This window comes from Pteropus medius, unplaced genomic scaffold (genome assembly GCF_902729225.1).
Source record: "Pteropus medius unplaced genomic scaffold, Ma_sr-lr_union100, whole genome shotgun sequence".
NCBI classification, from domain to species: domain Eukaryota; kingdom Metazoa; phylum Chordata; class Mammalia; order Chiroptera; family Pteropodidae; genus Pteropus; species Pteropus medius.
In genome coordinates, this window is record NW_024349796.1 from 12044985 (window position 1) to 12068075 (window position 23091).

A 23091-nucleotide genomic window follows, 5' to 3' on the forward strand; every position below is an offset into this window, starting at 1 on the left:
CATCTTTGTACACATTTTCAAAATAGTCACTGTTAGTGTATATTCACAATAACAAACAAAAGTTAAAGAGATTTCAATATCATTCAGGAAAGGAATAAAAAATAATAAGAGAATAAAATCTATTTTTATCCCTTCTTGATGATGAGGAAAAGTATAAACTCAAGCAATTCTCATTGCCACGATTTGAAATATCTTCTCTATGACCTTCTGTGTAGATTTCTTCTCTAATGATTATCAATGTTAAAGTGAAAAGCGACAGTAGAATCCATCAGTGGACTAAAAGGGTCAACTCAAGACACAGCCATTCCACATGACTGATTTAACAAGGGACAAATCCTGCTAATTTTCTTGGCCCTCCTATAATCATGGGAGGCTTTATTCTTTCTATTCACTCCAGAGAAGCTGCATTATATATGGTGGCTCCTGCTTTCAATAGCTCTTTCCAGTGGCAGCCTATGCTCAAAATCAGAGCCAATCTAGCCCACGTGAGGGCATCCTGAGTCCCACTCACAAGTGGGTGGTACAGACTTGAACAGTTATTTTAAGGTTCATATCCCTCTTAGCATGTTAATGATAGCATGAGACTTTTTTCTATTTTTGGAGGAGGTGAAGAAAGTGACACAAAGGAGAATTAGTTCTGTGTTGGCCCTGTTAAGAATAAGATAGATGCATGAGGGACATGCAAATGTAAAACTGAAGAGACAGCTACCCACAGGCCTGGAGCCCATGGTAAGGATCTGAATAGGTAAAACATATTTGAGAGTCATTAAGATGTATGTAGCGGGTGAGATCATAGACATAGAAATGTAAATTAAAGGGGCACAATGAAGAGGAGTAGTCAGGACAATAGATAGAAAAAAAAATCACAGAAGATCTCTGAAGCCAAAGAAAGAGATAATTTTAAGAGATGGGGAGAAAATAAAAAAACTGGCACATTTCAAAAAAACCATGAGTCATAAAGAGGAATCATAAATCAATTTTAATTTCACCCTTCACTGATCCTTTAAAAATGCTACATGGGACTAATGCCACTTAGATATAAAATAAGTCAGTTACATGGTTTTGCTGGTCTCTCTTAGGTTATAAAAAATCCTACAGTAAGTTATTTAAATTGCAGAGCACAGGTTTAACAAAAAGAACGAAACTTTGAAATCACACTTCTTGATTTCAAAATATATTACAAAACTATAGTAATGAAAACAGTATGGTATGGTCAAGGAAGAGAGTGTCCTCATGACTAGACCAGAGCCACAGCAAGAGACAGCGTTATTTTGTCGTAGCTCCCGTACAAAGGGAGACCCGGAAGGCTAAGGAGGACTGAGTAGAGAAAAAGCTGACATTCCCATGGGCTGCAAAACTGGAATAGAGTCGCGTCTCACTACACTAACACAGTAGGCGAGAGATACTGGGAGAGAGCAGTGAAGAAAGCATAGAAGTACCAACCCCAGTGAAAAGCCGGCTTTGCACATAGGCAAGAGCAGAGACAGCAGTCTGCTTTCAGTTTTGTTAGTCCAGTGAATCCCTACAGCTCTTTCAACCTGTCCACGAGAGGAGAGTGACATATGTAGTCACGATGCTCTCAGATTCCCAAAATGGTCTAACAATGGCAACAGAAGTGGAGCAGAATGGATTTTTAAAAAGATATGTAATAAGAACAAAAAACTGCTTTAATAAATCTTTTAAATATCATGTTAAAGTGTTTTTTTTCATCATATTGAATTTTAGCAGAAAGTCAAATAAACTAGTCTGAGTTCTTTTTCAATAATTTATCCTGTCACCATGTCCACACTCTGATTGAGGTGTTAATCAGGAGTTAATAACAGGCCAAAGGCAGTCAGCAGGGGGGCAATGTGTTAAAAATAGCCCAGCTAATCTTAAACCCTTGAACAATTAGTGATCGTATTTATAAAGACACATACATACACATTAATAAACAGATTCAATAGGTATATGCAGGAGACAGTACTAGCTGTTTGAGGAAAGGCATGCCAAAGAATGGATGGGTATAGTTCCAACCCTAGACAAATTCATAATCTGACCAGACCAAAAATAAAAAAAAAAAAGTCCACATGAAACTGGCATTCCAGCTCATCTTCAAAAATACAGCAATTAACATAAATTCATGAAAGTGAACGCCCACAGATATACAGGAAATGAGAAGCAGAACATTAAAGACAGTGTAACTTTGAAAAACAGTTAATTTACTTTCAGAATGTACTTTATACACCAGGGAGAAAAATCACATCACTGAATACAAAGATATGTTTCTTATCTGCCAGTTTTTATATCTAAATTAGAATGGCAAGGATGACATAACGGAGTGCAGTAAATCAATAAATAAGTAAGCAAGAAATTCTGGGGCCATGCATAACAAGGTACATGCATATGTGTGTTAGCTATCCAGGCCTTACATATTATTATTAGTATTGACGTGTGTGTGTGTGTGTGTGTGTGTGTGTGTGTATTATTATTATATTATTCCATTCCATACAGATGTTCTTTACTTGTCCATCTCCACAGCCACACTGTAAGTTCTTTGAGAGAAAAAGATTTTATCTAGTTAAATACTCCCAGGCCCTAAAACTGGGCATATCTATTAATGTATAGCAACCAATACACTGGAACTCTAAGAAATAATCAAAGATTACCATTATGTTTAATAAATGCAGACACTGAAGGGTCAAAAATATATCAACAGAATAGGGAAGACAGAAAATATTGCTTTTTTACAAAAGACACTGCCCCCAAAGTCATCGTTGTTAAAAAAAAAAAAAAAAAGATACTACAAATATAACTAAATACAAATGTTTAATTACTAATTCTTGTACATATTTACCTTCCAGTCTGAGGATCAAATCCGAAGTAAAGGTGGTGACACCGGTCACAGCGCTGCCCGGCAGTGGAGGCGTCTTTACAAACACACTGGCCGGTTAAGCCATCACAGGTGTGACCGACTGCTCCAGATGCATGGCACAAACATGGCCGGCAGCCAGTGGCATTGCCAGGGGAGATGTAAAAACCTGAAACAAAGAAATTAAAAGTTTCTACATATACTTTCTAATCTAATCATTTTTTAAAAAGATCATTTTTTGACTGCATCAAAAAGAGGACACTCTGTCGAGGCGCTAAACTAATACTCGACACAGATGCGGTTACAGCCATGCTTAACCTCTGTGTCAACTACAACCAAAGAGAGGATTAGTGAATGATGTAACTGTACCTGGTGTCTCCCTGGCACCCAGAACCCAGTGCGTTTAAAACCTACTTCATGGTCTTCCCACTAAAACCTGGTCTTCCTCCATGTCAGCTCATAGTGCGCCATCTACGCGGATGCTCAGCTTAGAACTGAGACATCTTCGCTAGCATAGCCAGATAAAACACAGGATGCCTAGTTAAATTTGAATTTCTGATCAACAATATTTTTTTAGTGAAAGTACATCCCTCCCATCTGATATCTATTTATATATTTTTTAATTATTATCTGAAATTCAAATTTAACAGAGCACCCTGTACTTTGCTAAAACTGGCAACTCCTGAGTCCTTCACTTCCCCCTGCTCCTTCATCTGGCTACTTACCAAATCCTATAAATATTGTGTCCTAGGAATTTTAAGCTTCTGCTCTCCATCCCCATGGCCACCTCCCTAGCTAAAATCACCACCAAGCTTTTTATATCTAACACTATGGGTCAGAGGCTCTGGTAAGAGCTTTATATCATTATCTCATTTAGTTCTCCCAGCAATGCTAATAATTCAGGTAGTGTCACTATGTCCATTACACAGATTCGAAAACTGAAGGTTAACAAACTTTCCTAAAATGATAGTTAACAAACAGCACAATCCAGATTTGAACCTGGGCATCTCAACTACAGAGGCTGTCTCATCTCATGGTGTCCCTTTGTCCCCCTTCAATCTATTCTGCATAGTGTAGCTGGAACAATCTTTTTTAGAGGGTAGTTTCAGCATCCCATTCCTCTATTTAAAATTATTTGATGACTTCCTATTTCCTTCAGGAAAAATATCCAAACCCTTAACATAGCCTTTAATCCTCCATCGGGTCCCACTTCTCTCTCCAGCTTCGGTTCGCTGCTCATCACCTACTCAGTCTGCTCCGTTCACACCTCCTCCTGCTCTTGATTCCTAACGACTCTTCCTGGCAGTTCTGTCTGCTGAAATGACTCTGACCCACATTTTCTGCATAGCTCACCCCAACGCACATCAGGTTTTGCGGTTTCCTTGAGGAACCTACTCTAGGCCAGTTTAGATGTGTCTATTACAGTTTCTTGGCGACCCATTTATTTCCTTTACAGTGCTCATGAAAGTTATAGTTAATCTCATTTCGACCAGATTGAAACCCCCATGAAGGCAGGAACCTCATCTGATTAATTCATCACTATCTCCCCAGGATCCAGTACATTGCTTGTCACAAAGCAGGCACTCCATAAATATTGGATGAATTCACAAAAATGTACCAAATTCTTAAATAAGAATTGATTCCCACAAACACTGTCTTAAAAAAAAAAACAGAATTTAGATTATTAAACCCTGGTTTTTTCTTATAGCAAAAGGAAAGAAATGAAAATATGATTCAAAAATATTTTTAAGTTATTTAAAATTTCTTGGACCCAGAAGGTAGAAGTCAGCAGTTACAAAATTAGAAAGGCATTAGTCATTTGAATGATGGAGCACTCAAATGAGAGAGAAATGGTTCTTGTTGTTATGTGATATGTCTGTCTGTGTATTATATGTAATGTGCATACATATGAACATACACATATATGTACACATGAGCATAATGTCACAAGAAATTGTATTGAAACAATAGGGAGAAGAATTGCAAAGGATTCTAATGAATAGAGTTCTGGAAAATGAAAATGAATTGGACAATTGTCATGATCGCTAATTTAAGTATATAAAATATCAGTGATATTGAAAGAGAAAGAACATAAACACAAAGTGAATCCATTCTGTATTATCTATTCTATGGGGAAAAACGAAAGTAATTGAAACACTATAAAACCCATTTGAGGCTTTAGTTGAAAACAAGCCATTCTTTTATAGCCATCAACAATTAGCTTTCCTTCTCCTAGGCCCTGCATATGCTCTCCTAGAAAGCTTCAGAGAGAGTTAAAACAAAAAAGATTAAGCTCAATGAAAAAGAAGCTCAAAATCTGCGCCATTCAGTTGGAAAGACCTGGCTAATACTGTCATTTTTTATTGTAATTTATAACTAGATTATGTCATTTGCTTCTCTGCATCCACTGATAGCAACTTGCCTTATATATGTTTCCAGAAAGAGTGTGGTCATGCCAATCAATGTATATTCTTGCACCTGATTCATCACATGATCCAAGCACAAATTTAGAAGGCTTCTATTATGGATTCAAGACCACTGTGGCTGTGATTCTATGTACTCTTTTTTCCTGGGAAGGTACCTAGGTTCTTAAATTCGTGATGATAGTATCGTGAATGTACTAACAGCTCTCCAATTTGGATAAATTACCCATTAGCACACATACTTAGAAGCAGAATTAATTTGGACTTATTGCAATAGCTTTGAGCCACAGAGAATTCTAGAACAATTAGGGATGATTTTTACAATAAATCATTAGATAAATCTGTAAAGATAAGGGAGATACATTTTGATGCAGAAGACTGGGTTGCCCAAGTTTTCGAGAATAAAGAATGCCATACAAAAATTACGGATATAAGCAGAGAAGAACAAACATGGCAGTAAAACACGTAGGGAGGCTGCGACCTAGAGGCAGAGCTTCAAGAAAAAGATTACATTGGAATTTGTCTGGGGGTTAATTTCCCTCCTCCCCACAGGGGCATGATTACAAAGGCAAATCCCAGCAGTGTTTTAGTTGTCCTATTTTTAAGTAGCTCTAATTAGGATGACTCAGGTACCTTCTTGTTCAATGGTACTTCTCGCCTTACCTGAATGTGCCTAATTCTAGCATTATCCTTCCTCTTATGACTTCCAACTATAGAAAACAACATTTCCCCTTCCCTTCTCCTCCAGCTTCAACTCCTGAGTGTGACTTAAAGATAACTAAGCTTAATTTCTTTTCCTTAACTCAATACATTTCTGATTTCCTTCCATTAGCTCCACTTCATGTTCCACATCTCCGTGGCTGTAAAGTTTTAACTGATTTTTTTGAGATTTCTTTCCGTGAACGATTTTGTACCACACACTTAAGCAGAGTCATTAAGACAACATTATTACCTTACATTATGTAGTGCTGAGAGTTCACACATGTATGGCACGAATCGGCCCACTAAAGTTCATTATTTTCCCCAGTTTTAGTTCACCTAACCCCTGGTCTCAAGCAAGACAAGCCTCATGTAGAAAAACAATGTGTTATGCAGCTAATGCAAAAAAGTCACCGGTATCATAAAATAGTGTTGCTTTATCTAGAAGAAGGTTTACAGAATCCTTAGAGTTCAAGTTATTAGCAAGGCAGCTGGTATGATCTCCTATAGCGGCTATTTGCACAGCACAGTACCTGTCTCGGGCATAAAAGAAGAGCCCATTTCCTAGCAATGTCCCTCCCGAGGACCATGAACAACTAGGCTTTGCCAAGGTCTTGGAATGGGAGAAAGAAAACAAGTTTAACCTCTAGGCCTTATTCAGAAAAGGAGGGCAGAGCTGAGGCTAAGCACTAATTATGAGCCATTTAGAAGAAACGACTCAGCTTAAGCCAGAGAATGGACATAATATTAAGAGTCCAGGGAGGAATTTGCAGTTCACCTATACCAAGGGACAAAAGAGTATTTTAGTAACTCTTCTTAACAAATTAAAATTTTCAGAATAAAGTGTTACTAGATGATGCTAATTTCAAATTAAAACAATAATTTTCTTCCACTTGACAGTTTTATATAAAAATAAGGTTGAAATTATTGATAGTTGACCAAATATCAATAAGTGCGTAAATATTATTGTAATTCATCCCAATGCATAATATCTATTAAAAAAATAAATTTAAGCTCTTTTTCAATTACTTTCGATATACTTTAAGTTCTCTACTTCTATGTCTTCCTCTCAACTGCTATGACTCTCATTGAGTACCTTACCAACTACTGTTTAGTTTTAAAACTCAGCTCATGAGTCACTTTCTCAACTGAGTTTCCATGTCCCGCATCCTTCAAGAATTAATCAATCTGTTCACTTCGCGCTTCTTTATATTGTATATTTCCAATATTGCAACTTATCACACTGTGTTATATTTATGTACGAGTCAGTTTCCCCTACTAAACCATAATGCCTTCATATATTTATGATTGTGTATCTTATACCAGCACAGTCCCTGGTACATAGTAATTTATTCAATAGATATTTATTGAAAAAATGGATATATGAATGAAATGGATAGATGGCTGAAATGAATGGATGTGTAGATGAATGGATAGATATCTCTTACCCTTTAAAATATGAGATGATCTTTTTAACACTGAAGAGGAAAATGGTAAGCATAAATCTGTAAGCCATGAGAGTAAGTGGCCTGGCCTAGCAGGAAATGTATATGAATCAGGAACAATAAATTGTCAATGTAATTCTTGCCACATCAAGAGCTGGAACAGAGTTTCAGAAACAAATTGTCATCCCCAAACTATGTCTTCCGTTCTTAGAACAAAGAATATAATAACATGCTCATATAAAGGAAAACATTCATTTGGATTTGTCAACTTTCATAAAAACAAACAAACAAACAAAAAACTAGTTTTCTTATTTATGTGAATACCCATGAAAGGGCTACATAAGTATATTCTTTAAGAATCAGGTCTAATAACAACAATGAATATTAATAATGACAGCTCTGATTATGTCTTGTAGATTATAGATGAATATAAATATAAATATAAATATAAAACACATATATGTGTGTTTCCATAATCCACAGAATTTTATATTCTTTGTTCCCATTTTCCTCAGTCTCGACAGCGATCAGCTGGATGCGATTGTCTCGCCTGCACATCACCGCACCATCTCAAAAAACTCTCCCACCCAGTCCATGGACATCCGTCTATTTTTACACCTCTTCATTCAGCTCTGTGTTAATTGATCACTCTAGCCTCTCCCAGGACTCTGTTAATTTTCATTTTATAACTATGACTCAGATTCTACACAACCGATGATATGTGCCAGGACCAGAGGCAGGAAGCCAGAATCACGGCTTGAGCTGAGTTTGAGGGTGGAGGTGGGTGACTGAGTTATTCAAAAAAAAAGTTTCACACTCTCAGAGTGCAGATCTGGGGTTCAGATGGATTTGGATTTTAAATAGCTCTTCCACTTAACCGAAATCCATTTTTTATACTATAAAATGGGAATAATACTGGTCCTTCCATCATGGAAATATTGTGCATATCAAATGGGACTTTCAGATAAAACTCTATTTCAGGGTCTGGCAAACAATAGACAGTAAATATTATTTATTATCATCATTGCAAATTTTATTAGGTAGTTTTCTGTGAAAGTGGGATTTTCCTAAATTAAAGTCTAAATAATGACTTGTTAATGTCTTTTTTTTTCCAGATGTGACTTAGATTATGGTCTACATTGCCTATGACAAGATTCTTTTCTGATGGCTTATCAAGGAAGAGGCTCTTATTCTGAGACTCAGGTCTCTCTGTGAAAAACATGTTGATCTAGAAAGCTTTTTCACCAAACACTGGGACATGTGGCATAAATGGATCCCAATTCCAATGCACTGACTTTTAATAAAACATCAGCCGTCTAGTTCCAATTCCATTGACAGGGTCTTGCATGCAATTCTGGCGTACAAGCTCATTACTTAACCAATACAATATGCTTCTTAATGAAACGAGATACTTTGTTTTACTTTCTAATAGTCTGCATGACTTCTAAAACAAAACCAAAAGTAAATGCCAGGGGAATGCATGAGGGATTGTCCTGTTAGCACAAAACATGTCATATGAAGCTGTTTTCATTATAAATTAGCCTTTATTTTATTCCAAAGCTGCAGAGTCCTCAATAAACCCTCTCTGCTTCTAGTTCTCAAGGACAAGGGTGGGTCACTGGCTCGAGATGCCTTGACATCCTTCCCTGCCTTCCTTGGCCTGGCCTCTGATTAAGTGCCTGCTGCTGAATGTTTCGAGGTCATCTAGCACTGAAAAAACAGACGGAGAAAACATATTTAGTGCTATATTTATTGGTGTGGGCATGTGTACGTTCATATATGTACACACGCTCCAAATAATTTTAAATTAAAGCATTTTTAAAATACTTAATGGAGGTTAAGCAGCATTTTTAACCTCTGCTCGAGTTATTGAATGGCATATTAAAACCAATGTGGCTCTAATGTACCTTCTAATGTGCACTGCTGCCTTAACAAATTGCCTATAAATTTTAGTTGAATTAAGCCTATTCCTCGTACATCCAAGTAAGGTTAGGTTAATAATACATGAGGTTTCATTACATGCACCTTCCTTAATAAGGTTTTTTTTTAAAAAAGCGGGACAAGAATCTATGTGCAGCAGTCTCGTTCGGGCCCATAATATTTACAAGCAGAGATGAAAAAGGTAGGCAGAAGTCCTTAGGCTCAGAGGTCAGCCCTCCACACCCCGCCACTCACACTCGTCCGCCTGGTATCCATCCCAGTACGTGATCTGGCCTCTCGGATGAGTTGAAAGTAAAATGAAAGCTCGCAATCACAGCAGTGCATTTTAACATCCCCGCTGCAGAGCTGCCTACTCTGAAAACCTGCTTTTGATAAAGATACTTCAGGATGTGGGTGTTTTGTTTTGTCCCCCCCCCCCCCCAGGTAAATCGCACAGTTATAGACAATAAAACCAGAAAATTCAACATAGTTTCTGAAGCCAGAGGAATGCAGGACCCAAAATGAAACAAAACAACACAAAAGGTCCACACACACACTTGGACCTTTCCATATGCTACACATATGTGTACAGAATATCTTATTTTGTCAAAAAAATACATCAAGTCCTTAAGCTACAGTTTTCTTCCCTCCCCTGCAGGATAAAACACCACGTCCCCCCTATGTGTATGTCATTATAGGGGTGCTCACTGTGACCCCTACCTAAAAAGAAGAGAATGCCACGAGGTGTATTTAAATGTAATTATTCACCTAATTCATGAAGTCTGTGTGGAGGCCCCACTGTGCAGGTACACACTGTGTGCCTGGCACAGAGCTCTGAACAACTGGAGGGACAGATTCGACTTGTGGGTTGCAGAGGAACAAGGACCTGGAGCCTCGCAGAGATGAGGTTAGAGAGATGAAGGATGGAACGAACCATGTGGGCCGTTAACGCCCATCAGCTGTTTCTTTCATGACGACAGGAACCCAGCAAAGGGTGGAGCGGCAGCATCTGACAAAGGTTTGGACAGTAGCACCTTGGGGGCTTGTTGAGAAGTGACTGAAAAAGGATAAATAGGAGAAATGGGAAGTTTAGGAGGCTTTACGAATAGTCCAAGAAAAAGAATAAAATGGCGGGAACCAGGATGGATAAGTGAGGGTGGTAAGAAGTGTCCCGATTCTGGATATATTTGAAGGTAAAACCAGTAAGGCTGATTTTGACAGAAGAGACAAGGGTTGTGAGAAAAAGAGAGCAATCAAAATATAACTGCAAGGATTAGGCCTGAAAAGATCACAACCCAGGAAATATTAGGGTAACATGTTCAGTTAAGCATAATTGATTGAATGATTCTTCCCTTCTGAAATTCCCCAAAACAAAAACAAAAGAAGAAGAAATGGCAGCCAACGGCAGCCACCGACCAGGGAGAGGCCCACAGTAAGCTCACTGATACAAGCTGCAAAACTCTGGGAAGAAACGGTTGGAATTAAAGGCCCCAGAAGCTTCTGAAGTCAGGGGTGAGGTGTCGTTAATCCTCTCCCCAGCCAGGTTCCCCGCTGGCATTCTGAGAGAACACAATAACTTCTCTCATGAGAAGTCAAACCGAGGAGAGTTTGGGGTTAACAGGTGCAGGGACGAAGTCACAGGGATACTGTGAAAAGCTGTTCGGTAATTTTGTGCGTCGATGTGGCTAGGTCTGGGGTCCAGTTGCTCGGTCAGATCCTAATCTAGATATTGCTATGAAGGTATTTTATAGACATTCTCAATGTAAGGACACGAAACTATATACCCACTGAGTGCCCAGGAAAATTATTTAACAAAAAACATATCATCATGATATTTTCTGAAATGAGATATGTAGAAATAGTAGAAGTTTCTAGAAGGTAGAGAAAAAAAAGAAACAAGAATTCGATTGGCATTACTAGAAGATAATGGTGAAATAAATTTGAGTGAAAATGATTCTGTATAGTGGTAACATCTCAAATAGCTATACGTGTGAAATAAAGGTAATTTCAGACATTCAAAATTCTAAAAAGAAAAAAATTGCTTCCCTCCCTGTACTCTTTTTCGCAAGCTCCTAGAGCATGTGCTTTACCCAATACACAAATAAAACAAGGGGAAAGAAAAGGTAGGATTCATGAACAGGGAAATCACCACAGGAGACACGAAGGAAATTCTCAGAACAGTTGAAAAAGCAAGACCAAGGAGGTAACTGTACAACAGAACTAGAGATCGACCAGCTCAAATCGGGGATTCATAGCCTCCTGCAGACTGATATATTCAGTGGAAAAAAGTTAAAAAAAAAAAAAAAAAGAGAGATCTTGGATAGATTTCTGTTGGAAAGTTTTGATTCCTAGAAGTATTTAAGAGATCCCCCCAAAAATGAAGCAAAGGCAAAGTTTTCAAGAAAGGAAATATAATCAAAGCATATTATATGGCATAGCTGTGAAATACATTTAAATAGTCCTAATAAAACAATCTCTGAATATTGATTTAACCAAAAAAAGGATTATTGAGGAATGGGTATAATGAGCTAAATACTCATTTTCTGTAGGAGGAGGAGAACAGCCTAAATTTTAAGGGTTGAGATAGAAGAATACATGTAGAAATGTTGAAATACAAGCCAAAATTAAACATCTAAGCATTGTAGGTGGTGGTTCTGGGTAGGGAGATTTCTGGAAGAAGGAAGGAACAGCAGACGGCTATTGTGCATTCTTTAAGTTCTACCTGATTTTTAAAACCACCTGCATGTAAATTTTGACAAAAATATAAATCAAATTTAAAAAATTAAAATACTGGAAAATCATACCCCAATTTTTTCTCCCCATTTATGATCTCTCCTGTCTCCTTCTGGCCCCTTTCCTTTTGAGATTTATCTGGTATAGTGCTGTATGTTTAAAAGGGCAATTTCTTAGTAGTTATTTGCCTGCCTAAACAAAGACGCCGCAAAACTCCTCTGCAAAGGTGTATATGGCAAGTTGTCCTCTCTTTTAACAAGGACATAGAATAGGGATCATCACTATCAATGAAAACAATTATCATAGCTAAAGTATTCTTGTTTTCATAGTCGCACAGTGGTCTTATTTCCAGTTAGAGTTTTCATGTCTTCAGAGCAAGGACTATCTTCTTCAATCTGCATCGCCACGGTACTGATATGACTCCTTGTACACTGCCTGCTCTCTGTAAGTGGTTGGTCTAACTGAAGACACTGAGAAATAATCGAGTTTTAAAAGAGAAAATGAAGCCAAAAGTGTCCTTTTGCAGGGGGTGTGGGTGGGGTAGGAGGGAGGGAGGAAGGGAATGAATGAATAAATATATACCAATAGGAGCTTTCTAGTTCCTGAGTACTGACCGCATGGATCCGTAATAGGTTTTGTGGGACATCCAGATATCAGACCCTTTATGTATAAGCTGGTTCAAATCGTGTTCTGATATTTTATCTCAAAATAAATTAACTACTCAATTCCTTCTCGTCTTTTTGGATCTCCTTGTCATACTGACCAATGTCAAGCAGAAGGTAAGGCTGGATTCTCCTGAGCTGAGTTACTTGTCTTGTAAAATATAACTTTAGGCCTAACCTTACCTGCCAGGCAAATCACTCATGAATTTGTATCATGGTCATTTTCACAGGCTCAGATAAGTCAGAGCTGATTGTGGCAGAGAGGACAATTAGTACAGCTGTTAGACAACTGATAAATATTTACACTTATCGTGACACTGTGATGAATTTATTATAAAGAAAAGTGTATTATTTTAATTAAAATCCCACCAAGGCAAAGAGAAAGCCAAAGTTAGGGTCCATCTTTCTTCCAGTTGGGAAACAGATGGAGAGATGGGCAAAATGGGACTAAACACTAGCTTATTTTGCGAAATTGGTGGCATGTGAAAATAATTCTAGATGTTTCTGTATGATGCCAGAACATATAGCCCATTTAGTAAAAACATTTGGTCAGCTTTATTCAGAAAATCAGTTCGTCATCTGAATATTTGACTTTGTATAGATAATCAACTCGAGTTTTCCTTTCTCTGGAAAATAAAATGTATTCTTGCTGTTCTTAGTTGTTTTTTTTTTCCAGTTGTTAAAGTGGGAATTCAAGTTGAGAAATTAAATATAAGCCTCAATTCTGAAACGTCTGATTGGCTGGCACTTATCTAAAGGGTCGCCCTAAATACAGCAACAAAAATATGCCACATAATCTTGACTAAATTAAACAGTTATATCTGTGTTGCATCATGAAATAAATTCATCTGTGATGTTAGAGACAAATATTTTAGCAGTCTCGACTGAGTACCAGAGAGGAATCACCTGATGGGGGATGACAAAGAAAAGTCACAATGCACTGAAAACGTGACACATTTCTCTCTTACCTGGTTGACACTCGTTACACCTCCTTCCTTGACGATTAGGCAAACATAGGCACTGGCCACTGATTGGGTCACAGATGGTCCCAGGCAACGTCCCTGAGGAGTCACACTCACACATCCGGCAGCCTTGGAAATCGCCAGTGGTCACATTGTACCTGTGAAGCTCACATCGATTACAATGAAGACCTGTTACTCCTAATTTGCAAGGACATTGTCCTGTTGATTTGTCACACAGCAGAGAGCCATTTACCGTCCCCGTCTCATCACAGTTACAGGGCAGGCAGAGGGAAGAATTACTTTGCTGTAGATGGAAGTATCCCTCCAAACATTCGTCACAACGTCGCCCTCCAACGTAGGGCCGGCAGCGGCACAGTCCCGTCCTGGCATCGCAGACACTTCCAGGGAGGGACCCCGCTGGGTCGCAGTCACAGGCCTTGCAGCCGGTGATGTCTAACCCGTAAAAGTGCTCTCTGCAGGTGTCACACTGAAGTCCTCTGGCTCCTTTTCTGCACTCACACTGCCCAGAAAGAGGATCGCAGACGCTGCTCTCCGAGCCGTGGAGGTGGCACTGGCAAGGCTCGCATCCATCGGCATTCGCCCTTCGGAGGACTTTAAATCCAAAATCGCAGTGATCACATCGAAGCCCTACAGATAAATTTTTTTTTTTAAAGGTGAAAGTGTGAAAATGATTGTTTATGTTTTCAGATAGCTGAAGCACAACATTTGACGCAGACACAAAATGCTGAGTGTTCTCTCGCAAGCGATGCCATAGAAGGCTAATCACACTCGAAATATGATGACAGTTCCGAATATGGCACTTATGAAGCTTTAAATTTTATTCATTTATTACTTAATGCAAAGAAAAATGCTTAATGCAAGTGTTGCTTCTCTTACACATAAGAGCTTTTCTCTGACGAATATTAAAACTTATTTTAAAACTAATAACTATGTTCAAACTATTATTTTTAGTGATTTTCTATTAACAAAGTATGTTCACTTAATAGTATTGTAGAGAGTGAAGTACATTTTCAAAGCTGTACAAAAAAATTGCATATCACATTAGTTATTTTCCTAGAAGTCAGAATCCCTGAAAAACATTTAATAAAATGTTAAGTTGGTAACTATGTTTGTGATAACAGTATATATACTTACTTCTGAATAGTACACATTTAAGTAATTAATAAAAATAAAACTTATCCAGAACAATTTTTATTTCAATGCTTTTATATGCTCCTATATTTTATCATTTTCAATTAATATAAATTATGCTCTCCTTGGCTCATAAAGCAATCACATTGCTTGTCATATTGTATGATTCAGAACATACCTCTTTAAACACTAAATAAATTCTGCTGTTTATGTGGCTTCTACTTAAAGGAGTACAAATATACATTTCACAAACAGAGAAAAATGTTTTATCACCTAAAACACCACTGATAACTTGGGTTAGTTTCATAAAGAATATTACAAGACGAAGGAATTTAAAAAAATTATTTTGAATAATAAATGCTGTGATGCAAAACACTTTCTTTAGCCTTCACATATCCATGAATTTAAGTAACTATGTGGGGTTGAAGCAATTGAAAACATTTATTTCAAGCTTTAATGGCAATAAAAAAAAAAAATCAGTCCTAAAATAACGGTCAAAAACACACTCAGGAACTCATATGTAGAAAAGTATTTCCTAAACGAGAAGAAAATGCATAATATATATGTATATATACATGAATAAAAATTCAAGAACTCCAATGGAAGGCAAATTCTTCAACAGTGATGAATGACTCACCTAAGGCATATCATTTAATTTCAATAAGGAAAATAAAAAAGGACCACTACTGCTGCAAATTTTAAAAATAACTGTATTGTTAACAAGAATTATGACTCATTTTGAACTATTAAAATTGGTCTACATGGATTCATATCATATCAGTTTTAAAAATATGCGCAGTGCTTATTTGAATATGCCATACATATTCCTGACAGGTAATCTATTCCTAACGATAGTCAGGAAGGCCTACAGGGCATCGCACTCGGTGTTAACAAGTACAGGCGAGTTAGCACACTTGGCATTTAATTCACATTCTTCTCCCTTTTTATTCTAGATGAATGACCTACTTTAATAAAATTATCGGCGCTAATGTATTTTACTGGTGATAGAATCATTAGTAAGATTTAACAGTTTTCGTAACTCTAACAGTTTGCTTTCTGAAGCATATACAACACACACTTGTATTTTCTGGGGTTTTTTTTTTTCCCTTATTAACAAGATAAAATTGCATAAGGTTGCTTACTAATCCCATCAGAAAAATAAATATTTATGCATACCAAGTTTATATTTTGATTAAAAATACTGCATGTGCAGATATAACTTTAGAAATAATATCAAAATGGTGACTTCATTTTATTTATCTATCTATCTATCTATCTATCTATCTATTTATTTATTTATTTGTATTTTCCTGCAGAAAACTAATAGGTAAAATAGGTAAATGGCAGGGAGGTCATAACAAATTCTAAGTTAATGGTAAGTTTTGATATTTTGTTCTTCCTTAAGCTCTGGAGTCCTACCATCACAAGATTCCACTGATACACAGAGAAGCTACTACCTCATTGTATGTAAAGGCATTTTGTTAAACTTTGTTTTCTTATTTTGAATTTAAAATATATCTCATACTAAAGTACAAAGGATGTCATATAGAATGAATTCAAGGACTTAGAATTCATTCAGCATCACAGATAACACATGCAAAAATGTGCTTCTATGTACAAGTTAGTGATGCTCTTTTTCTGAAAAGTTGAGTTTTTGTATGTTTGAAATGCAAGTTATGTTATAGATTTTGATGCAATCTTTCTTTAAACCAGAGAAATCTTGTGTACTAACCATTAAGAATGCCCATATTCTTTTTTATTAAATTAAAATGAAATGCTCGTCTAGCTAAATAAAATGATGTCTATATATCAATATACATATAAAAGATAAAGAATAGGTTTTAGTGTTATAGTACAGAAAAGAAATTATTTAGCATAACACATTCATATGTATGAATATATGCGTGTATGCATTTGTGCGTGTATGCATTTGTGCGTGTGCGTGTGTGCATGTGTGCGGGGGTGTGTGTGTGCGTGAAGACTGCCAGGCATGGTTTTGTTATGAGGTTGAGGTCAATGGTAGAAAGGCCATGGGAGACTTGGTGTCCTGAATGACAATAGAAAGGTAAAGGTCTTTTTCAAACTTCCTGCGTGAACCACGACGTGTTCAGTTACAAGAGTCACTTCATCAGGAAACTTTCCTCTCATAATATTCTCATATATCAAAATTTCAAAGTGCATTATGTACATAGTGCATTTTGGGCACTTGATAAATTTTGTCCTTATGTGGCTGTGGTTCCCCTCAAAAATGTTGGATGTAATAAATTGCTATAATCAAATCTAATTTCTGAAAAATACCTGTGGGAGTAACAAACAAAAAAGCACGTCTTATATAAAAAAATGATAAATAACACTGAAGGTAGCTGTTTATTATAATCAACTTGGTACTGAATTACAAAATTAAAATTATGTGGCCTTTTATAACTAACCCTAGCAATATACATGATCTGTAGAATTATGTTGACTTATTTTGCATTTCATAGGAACAGTTCAAAGAAATATAATAGAAAAAAATGGAAAGATTTATCACAAAGGACCCTGTAGCACAGAATATTTTGAAAAAATCCATTTATTTTAGTCTATTAAGAAAACTAGCATGGAAATGATTTGCTTAGAACTCATTAAGTACAAAACATTTTGAAAAAGTGCTAATTTTCTAAAGAAACATCTATGCAGTAAGCAAATTATATTTTTCTATGACTTATTAGTATGGGACTGTGTGAACTAATGCAGCTACAGACTAAAGAAACTTCTAAAGGGTTGATTAAACTAAGCTTCAAGCTGAAGTTTGATGGAAGTATTAATTTAATCATTTTTAGATAGTTAATTTCTTCCAAATTGTTTTTTCTTTTCCAGTCTGCCTTGAGTCCGGAAATTTGCTTTACTCTTCAGTTAAGAAATCAAACAGAGAATTTTATTCCAGATGGTAATAGAGATGTGACTGTAAACTTCTGCATTACACATACCAATAACATTTGCTTTGCACTTGCACTGGCCTGAATTCGGGTGACAGGTAATATCTCCATCCACCGTCCCAGAGGTATTGCAGTTGCAAGGAGTACAGCCATCAGGATCCAACTCCTGTAGCTTGTAGAATCCATTCTGGCACTGATTGCACTGTCTGCCAGAAACGTGTCTCTTACAATTACACTGGCCTCCAATCTAGAGAAGATACAACATTTTGTAGAATGATGAACGTATCTATTTTTAGATAATTTGCTCATTAGGTACAAGACAGGGAGGGAGGGAGAAAAAAACTTTAAATGTTAAACAGACAAGAAGGTAATAAGGTATTTTTTCCTCCTGACACAAAAACATAGGAAGCTTCAGCAGGGTGAATATATAGAACTGAATGAAAATAACCCCCAGAGAAGCCAGTAGTATATGACTAAAAGGAAAATGTGGGATTAAGCATTAAGCACCATTTCTTTATAATCAAAATAGTCATGTGGAGACTGAAAATAGAAAAGAGACAGCAATTAATTTAGTCTTTCCAACTTGACCTCTCTGTTTTTCTTTCCCCTCATTTACTGTCTTTTTCATCCAAACTCGTTTTATACATACCAGGTGCTTAATTTAAGGAAGACTCTTTCTATAATAATATTATCCCACCAAGCTTTTAACAATGTGTACAATAAAGGTCTTTGTTAATAGCATCCTTTTAGGCCCGTTGATATTGACCCTGATTACATTTTTTTTTGCACAATCCTGCTTTTAAGAATATTTCAGCATATTTATGGTTCATTTGTAGCACGACTTAATCACATTAAGAATATTTAGCCGATGCACATTGTGGTTAAAAAAATGCAAAAAAAGTTACATGTTTCAGAGCATTGTCAAGCAAAATAGCTAAAAAATAAGTAATCTTCTTCTTCAAGATGCTTTTTGAGAATGAAAATATATAAAATATATAATATGCACCTACTATATACATAGATAATACAATGTTGGTTGAAGAAAGAACTAAAGAGCTAACACTTCTCATAAAGGAACATGTACTATAAAATGTGAAATAAATATGAGAAATTCGGTAACTTATGACTTTCACAAGAGATGCGGTTTAGACATCTCATCAAGTCCCTGGCATTTCTCCCCCTGCTTTCCTTTCTCTTGGACTGAATCTGGTTCTGCACACTTTGAAGCAGGGCAGTACCTGTGGTACTTGGGAAAAGACACGGTGTGATTTACCTTTAATCTTGAGGTTATTCAAAACAACCACACGATATGAGGATTCAGTTACGAAGATGTAGAGAATTTTTATAAATCTATCATTGTTTCCTTTCTCCTCATCTGAGAAATAGAGACTCCCTGGGGTCATTATTTCAGGATAAAATAATTGACATAAAATTGTCTAAAACTCTCAAAAATAAAGCTTTATATATGCACCGGATATGGTTGCAGATAATAATGAACCTCAACACTGGAGATGCATGTAGGTCCAGAAAGATATGCAAGGACTGTGAGCTGCCTGCTTGTGCCTGGCTGTGTCCCGGCTCTGTCTCATTCAGTCCCGTGGAAACCAGACTGGGATTTAATTTGGTTTGCAAAAGTACATGGCGTTTATTGGTGGGTATGTGTTACATATAGCCATGAACATCGTAACACTTCACGTCTATCACCCTAAAACTGAGCCCTTATTTTTTGCTGTTGTATCAGTCTCGTTCTTTAAACAGATGGCAAACATCTTCGAAGACTGGACGTGCATTATATTTGTCAAAGAATAACCTTATATACACCCCACATCTAAAGAAAACTCTTTCAAAGATTAAGAGCAAAAAAGAGTGAAAAAGGGAAAGAGAAATAAAAGTACATTCTGTGGCAAAACGTGATCTTCTCTGTATTTTGTTATATTCTTATTTAAATGTAATGTATATACCGCCTGGGGCTTTCTTGCCTCTTGAAATCTAGATAAGGCTGCCTGTAGCCCTCATTCTATTCCTGGAGCAAGACAGAAGGGCTCCTTGAGCTTATAAGCATTCTATGTTCATTGATATTCTCATGGTCCCGCTGACTCTAATTTCTGCTTCTTCCACTTCGGAATCTTTTTGCCATGGGAGAGCTGAGCCCTGCATCACCCTAGAGGTGAAAGTTGGCCAATGTCTCGATTTCAAGAAAACGAGTTCTTGTTAAATTATTAATAAAAACGAATAGTTACTAAAGTTATGGGGCAAAAGCAGAACGAGAGCTTTACTCTGCAACTGATAATGTCTTTTTCCTTTCCCCACAAGTGGAGATTTTCAGAGGTTTCTGCACGCCGCTCAGCCCCCATTTCCTCGCTCTACTCCTCACTGCTCCCTAACGCATGTCTCCTTTTCCTTTTTACACCCCCCTCGCCTTTCACTCGGAACTTCTCTCGAAGCATCCACTACTGCCTTGATTTGTACAACACCGCAGTCACGCCGAAGGACTTTCTGTTCAACAAGATCAAACAAAACTCTCTACGTGAGAAATTCTGCTGCAAATAATCAATTTTACAATGCCTACAAATTAGACTTTCTCTATAGTAACTATACCTTAAAACGTGGGTTATATTTAAGCGACAAAAGGCTTTATAGTTTTATATAATGATCGTCTTTTAATCAGTTTCTCAAAATTCACCTGAAAATACAACTTTACTTCTATACAACTCAGCTGCAGATTCTCTTCATTTTATGTGAGGGTATATAAATGCACTCTAAGTTCGATCCCTGTCCACCAACTAGGAAGAAAGACAGGTGAGTCCCCTTCTTTTACAAACACACTTCCAAAAAGTCGAGTGCAACACCTTTTCCATTTCCATGCTTTTTGGTAGGCTACTTCTGTACTAACCCTAGGCTGACTTACTAATTTTCTTTGTCCAACAGGATGTCAGCAAAATGATGCAAGCAAAGGCTTGAAATGCTTACAAATGTGGCATCCATTCCCTCTTGCTGAGACCGCCTTGTAAACTGGTAGAAACAGGTACTATCCCCAGCCTTGCACGAGAGTTAAACACCATCGTCCTTAATCCTTTCAGTCTGCTCCTTCGCCATTCTCACACACCTGCAACGATCGACAGTCAGCTGAATACTCAAGGAAGACGCTCTGTGCATCTCTGGAATTTTCCTTCTGTGCTGCTCTCTCTGCAAACTTCAGCCACTTTGGACTCTCCAAACTCTCAGCTCTGTCTCAACTCAGAGAATCCCCTGGGCTTCGTCTGGGTTCTCCTTCCCTGTACCTTGGCCTGGATACTCTCTCAAGGCGGCAATACAGGGCAAATGTAGGACCTATTTAATTTGCTTCCTGTCACTCTTGGACACTGTCTGCAGTGATGCCCAGTGTCTTGCAAACCATTGTTTAATATAGTTTGTCCATATTTGGGTTATTTTAGGTGGAAGGGTAAATCAATTTCTATTGCTCTGTTTGCTTGAAAGTAGAAGTCTCAATTTTTAACCTCACAAAACAACTATAAACTGAGTTTACAAGATGACAAAATCCAAAGTGAATTTTCATGAGTTGCATCATACATGGAGTTGCATTGGTAAACATTTAGCACAAGCTGTCAGCTCTGAACTTGAATCAGATACAGATCCAAAGAAGTTTGCCAGACATACTTGCTTATTATACCACCAAAAGGAACCACATAGATCCAAAACTGCATGTCATCCCTTGACTGTTCAAAGCAGCCAAAATCAGAGTCCTGAATCTTCTACCACTCCATCAGCACAACTTTTTCTTAAAGACAAACTCTGAAACGGGCATAATTTAGATGAATTAACAGAAGAACAATGCATTCTGAGATATCTGGAAGCCTAAGCAACAGCCCCATGAATAGAATTTGGAAACATTCTGTGGCTGTGTATGTGACTGAGAGGAAAGGAAAGGACAAGAGGGATTAGTGTTCATTTAGTAACTACTCAAATAAGAATTTAAATCAATGGTCTCTTTATTAGATAACTCTTCATTGAAACCTGAGATTCTCACACTAAGTGAAATAAGCCAGTCACAGAAGGACAAACTCTTCATGATTTTACTTATGTGAGATATCTAAAATAGTCTAACTCATGTAAACAGCGTAGAGGGGTGGTTGCCAGGGGCTGGGGACAGGGGTAAACAGGGAGTTCCTGTGCAATCGGGATAAAATTTCAGTTATGCAAGACAAAAAAAGTTCTAGAGATCTGCTATAGATAACAACACTTACTGTGCTCTTAAAATTTGGTTGAAAGGGTATGTCTCGTGTTAAGTGTTCTTATTGCAATTTAAAAAAAAAAGAAAGAAACAAGATTCTGTCACAAGCTAGGTGACTTCTATGAGGCATGGCTATCAAATACAATAGATTAAACTGTGGTCATGCAGACCCTTAGGTATGTCTGGTGGTGATAAACACTCCGTGTCCAGGAAAACAGACATAAGTGATAAGCATACTGTACACATTCTGCTCCCTGACAAAGCCTGACCTTGCTATAAATGGTTCATCCAGAGGTTAATAAAATTAAGACAAGTTTGATGCATGAGAGATAGAAGGGCAGAAAAAGGAGGGGAAATCACAATAAAGTTCTTTTTTTACTTAGAGAAAAGTATGTAAGTATTGACTGTCCGGCCATTGTTAGAAAAATATACATTTAAAAACGAGTCTTCAAAAATAAGATTTTTGGTAAAATTTGGATGATTAAGCATGCGCCTATTTCCTCTTTTTCCTCATACCTCACATATAATAGAGAGAAAAAAAAAGTATAACCCATAAATTTAATGAGACCAGTAGAGAAAACAATAGGGAATAAATTTCACACAAAATTTCAAAGAAATTGGAAGAAAGAATTATAAGTGAATGTACACAACATCTTAATGAATCAGAGAAGCTACAATATGGATGGGGGCCAGCTGAGTTGGATTCTTAAAACAAGAGAACTAATATCTTCCTACGGAACATCAGAAAGTCGTAAGATTTACAGGCCACAAAATGCTTAAAGAAGTAGGATATAGGCCTGAAGTTAGAACAACGATTCTCTACTGAGGGTTATTTTTCCCCCGAGAAGACATTTAGCAGTGGCTAGAGACGATTTTCGTGGTTTCAGCTGGGGAAGGGATGCTGCCAGCTTCTGGTGGGTAGATGTTAAGGATGCTGCTCAACACCCTGCAATGGACAGGACAGCCTCCCGCAGCAAGGAATTTTCCAGCCCAAAATACCAGTAGTGGCGAGGTTGAGAATTGTGAGTTATAGGAATTCTACACAGCAAGTATCTCGATTTCCAGGTCCCCATTTCAACCCTACACAGCCAGGCGAAC

General features: G+C 37.2%; 1 protein-coding gene across 1 annotated transcript in view; it reads right to left on the bottom strand.

Annotated features, from left to right (window-relative positions):
- Positions 1–23091, bottom strand: part of USH2A (usherin) — a 576091-nt gene that overhangs the window by 421864 nt on the left and 131136 nt on the right. Inside the window, 3 exon segments of the mRNA XM_039883360.1 lie at positions 2837–3020; positions 13702–14343; positions 17814–18009. Of these exon segments, the coding sequence (XP_039739294.1) occupies positions 2837–3020; positions 13702–14343; positions 17814–18009 (1022 nt within the window).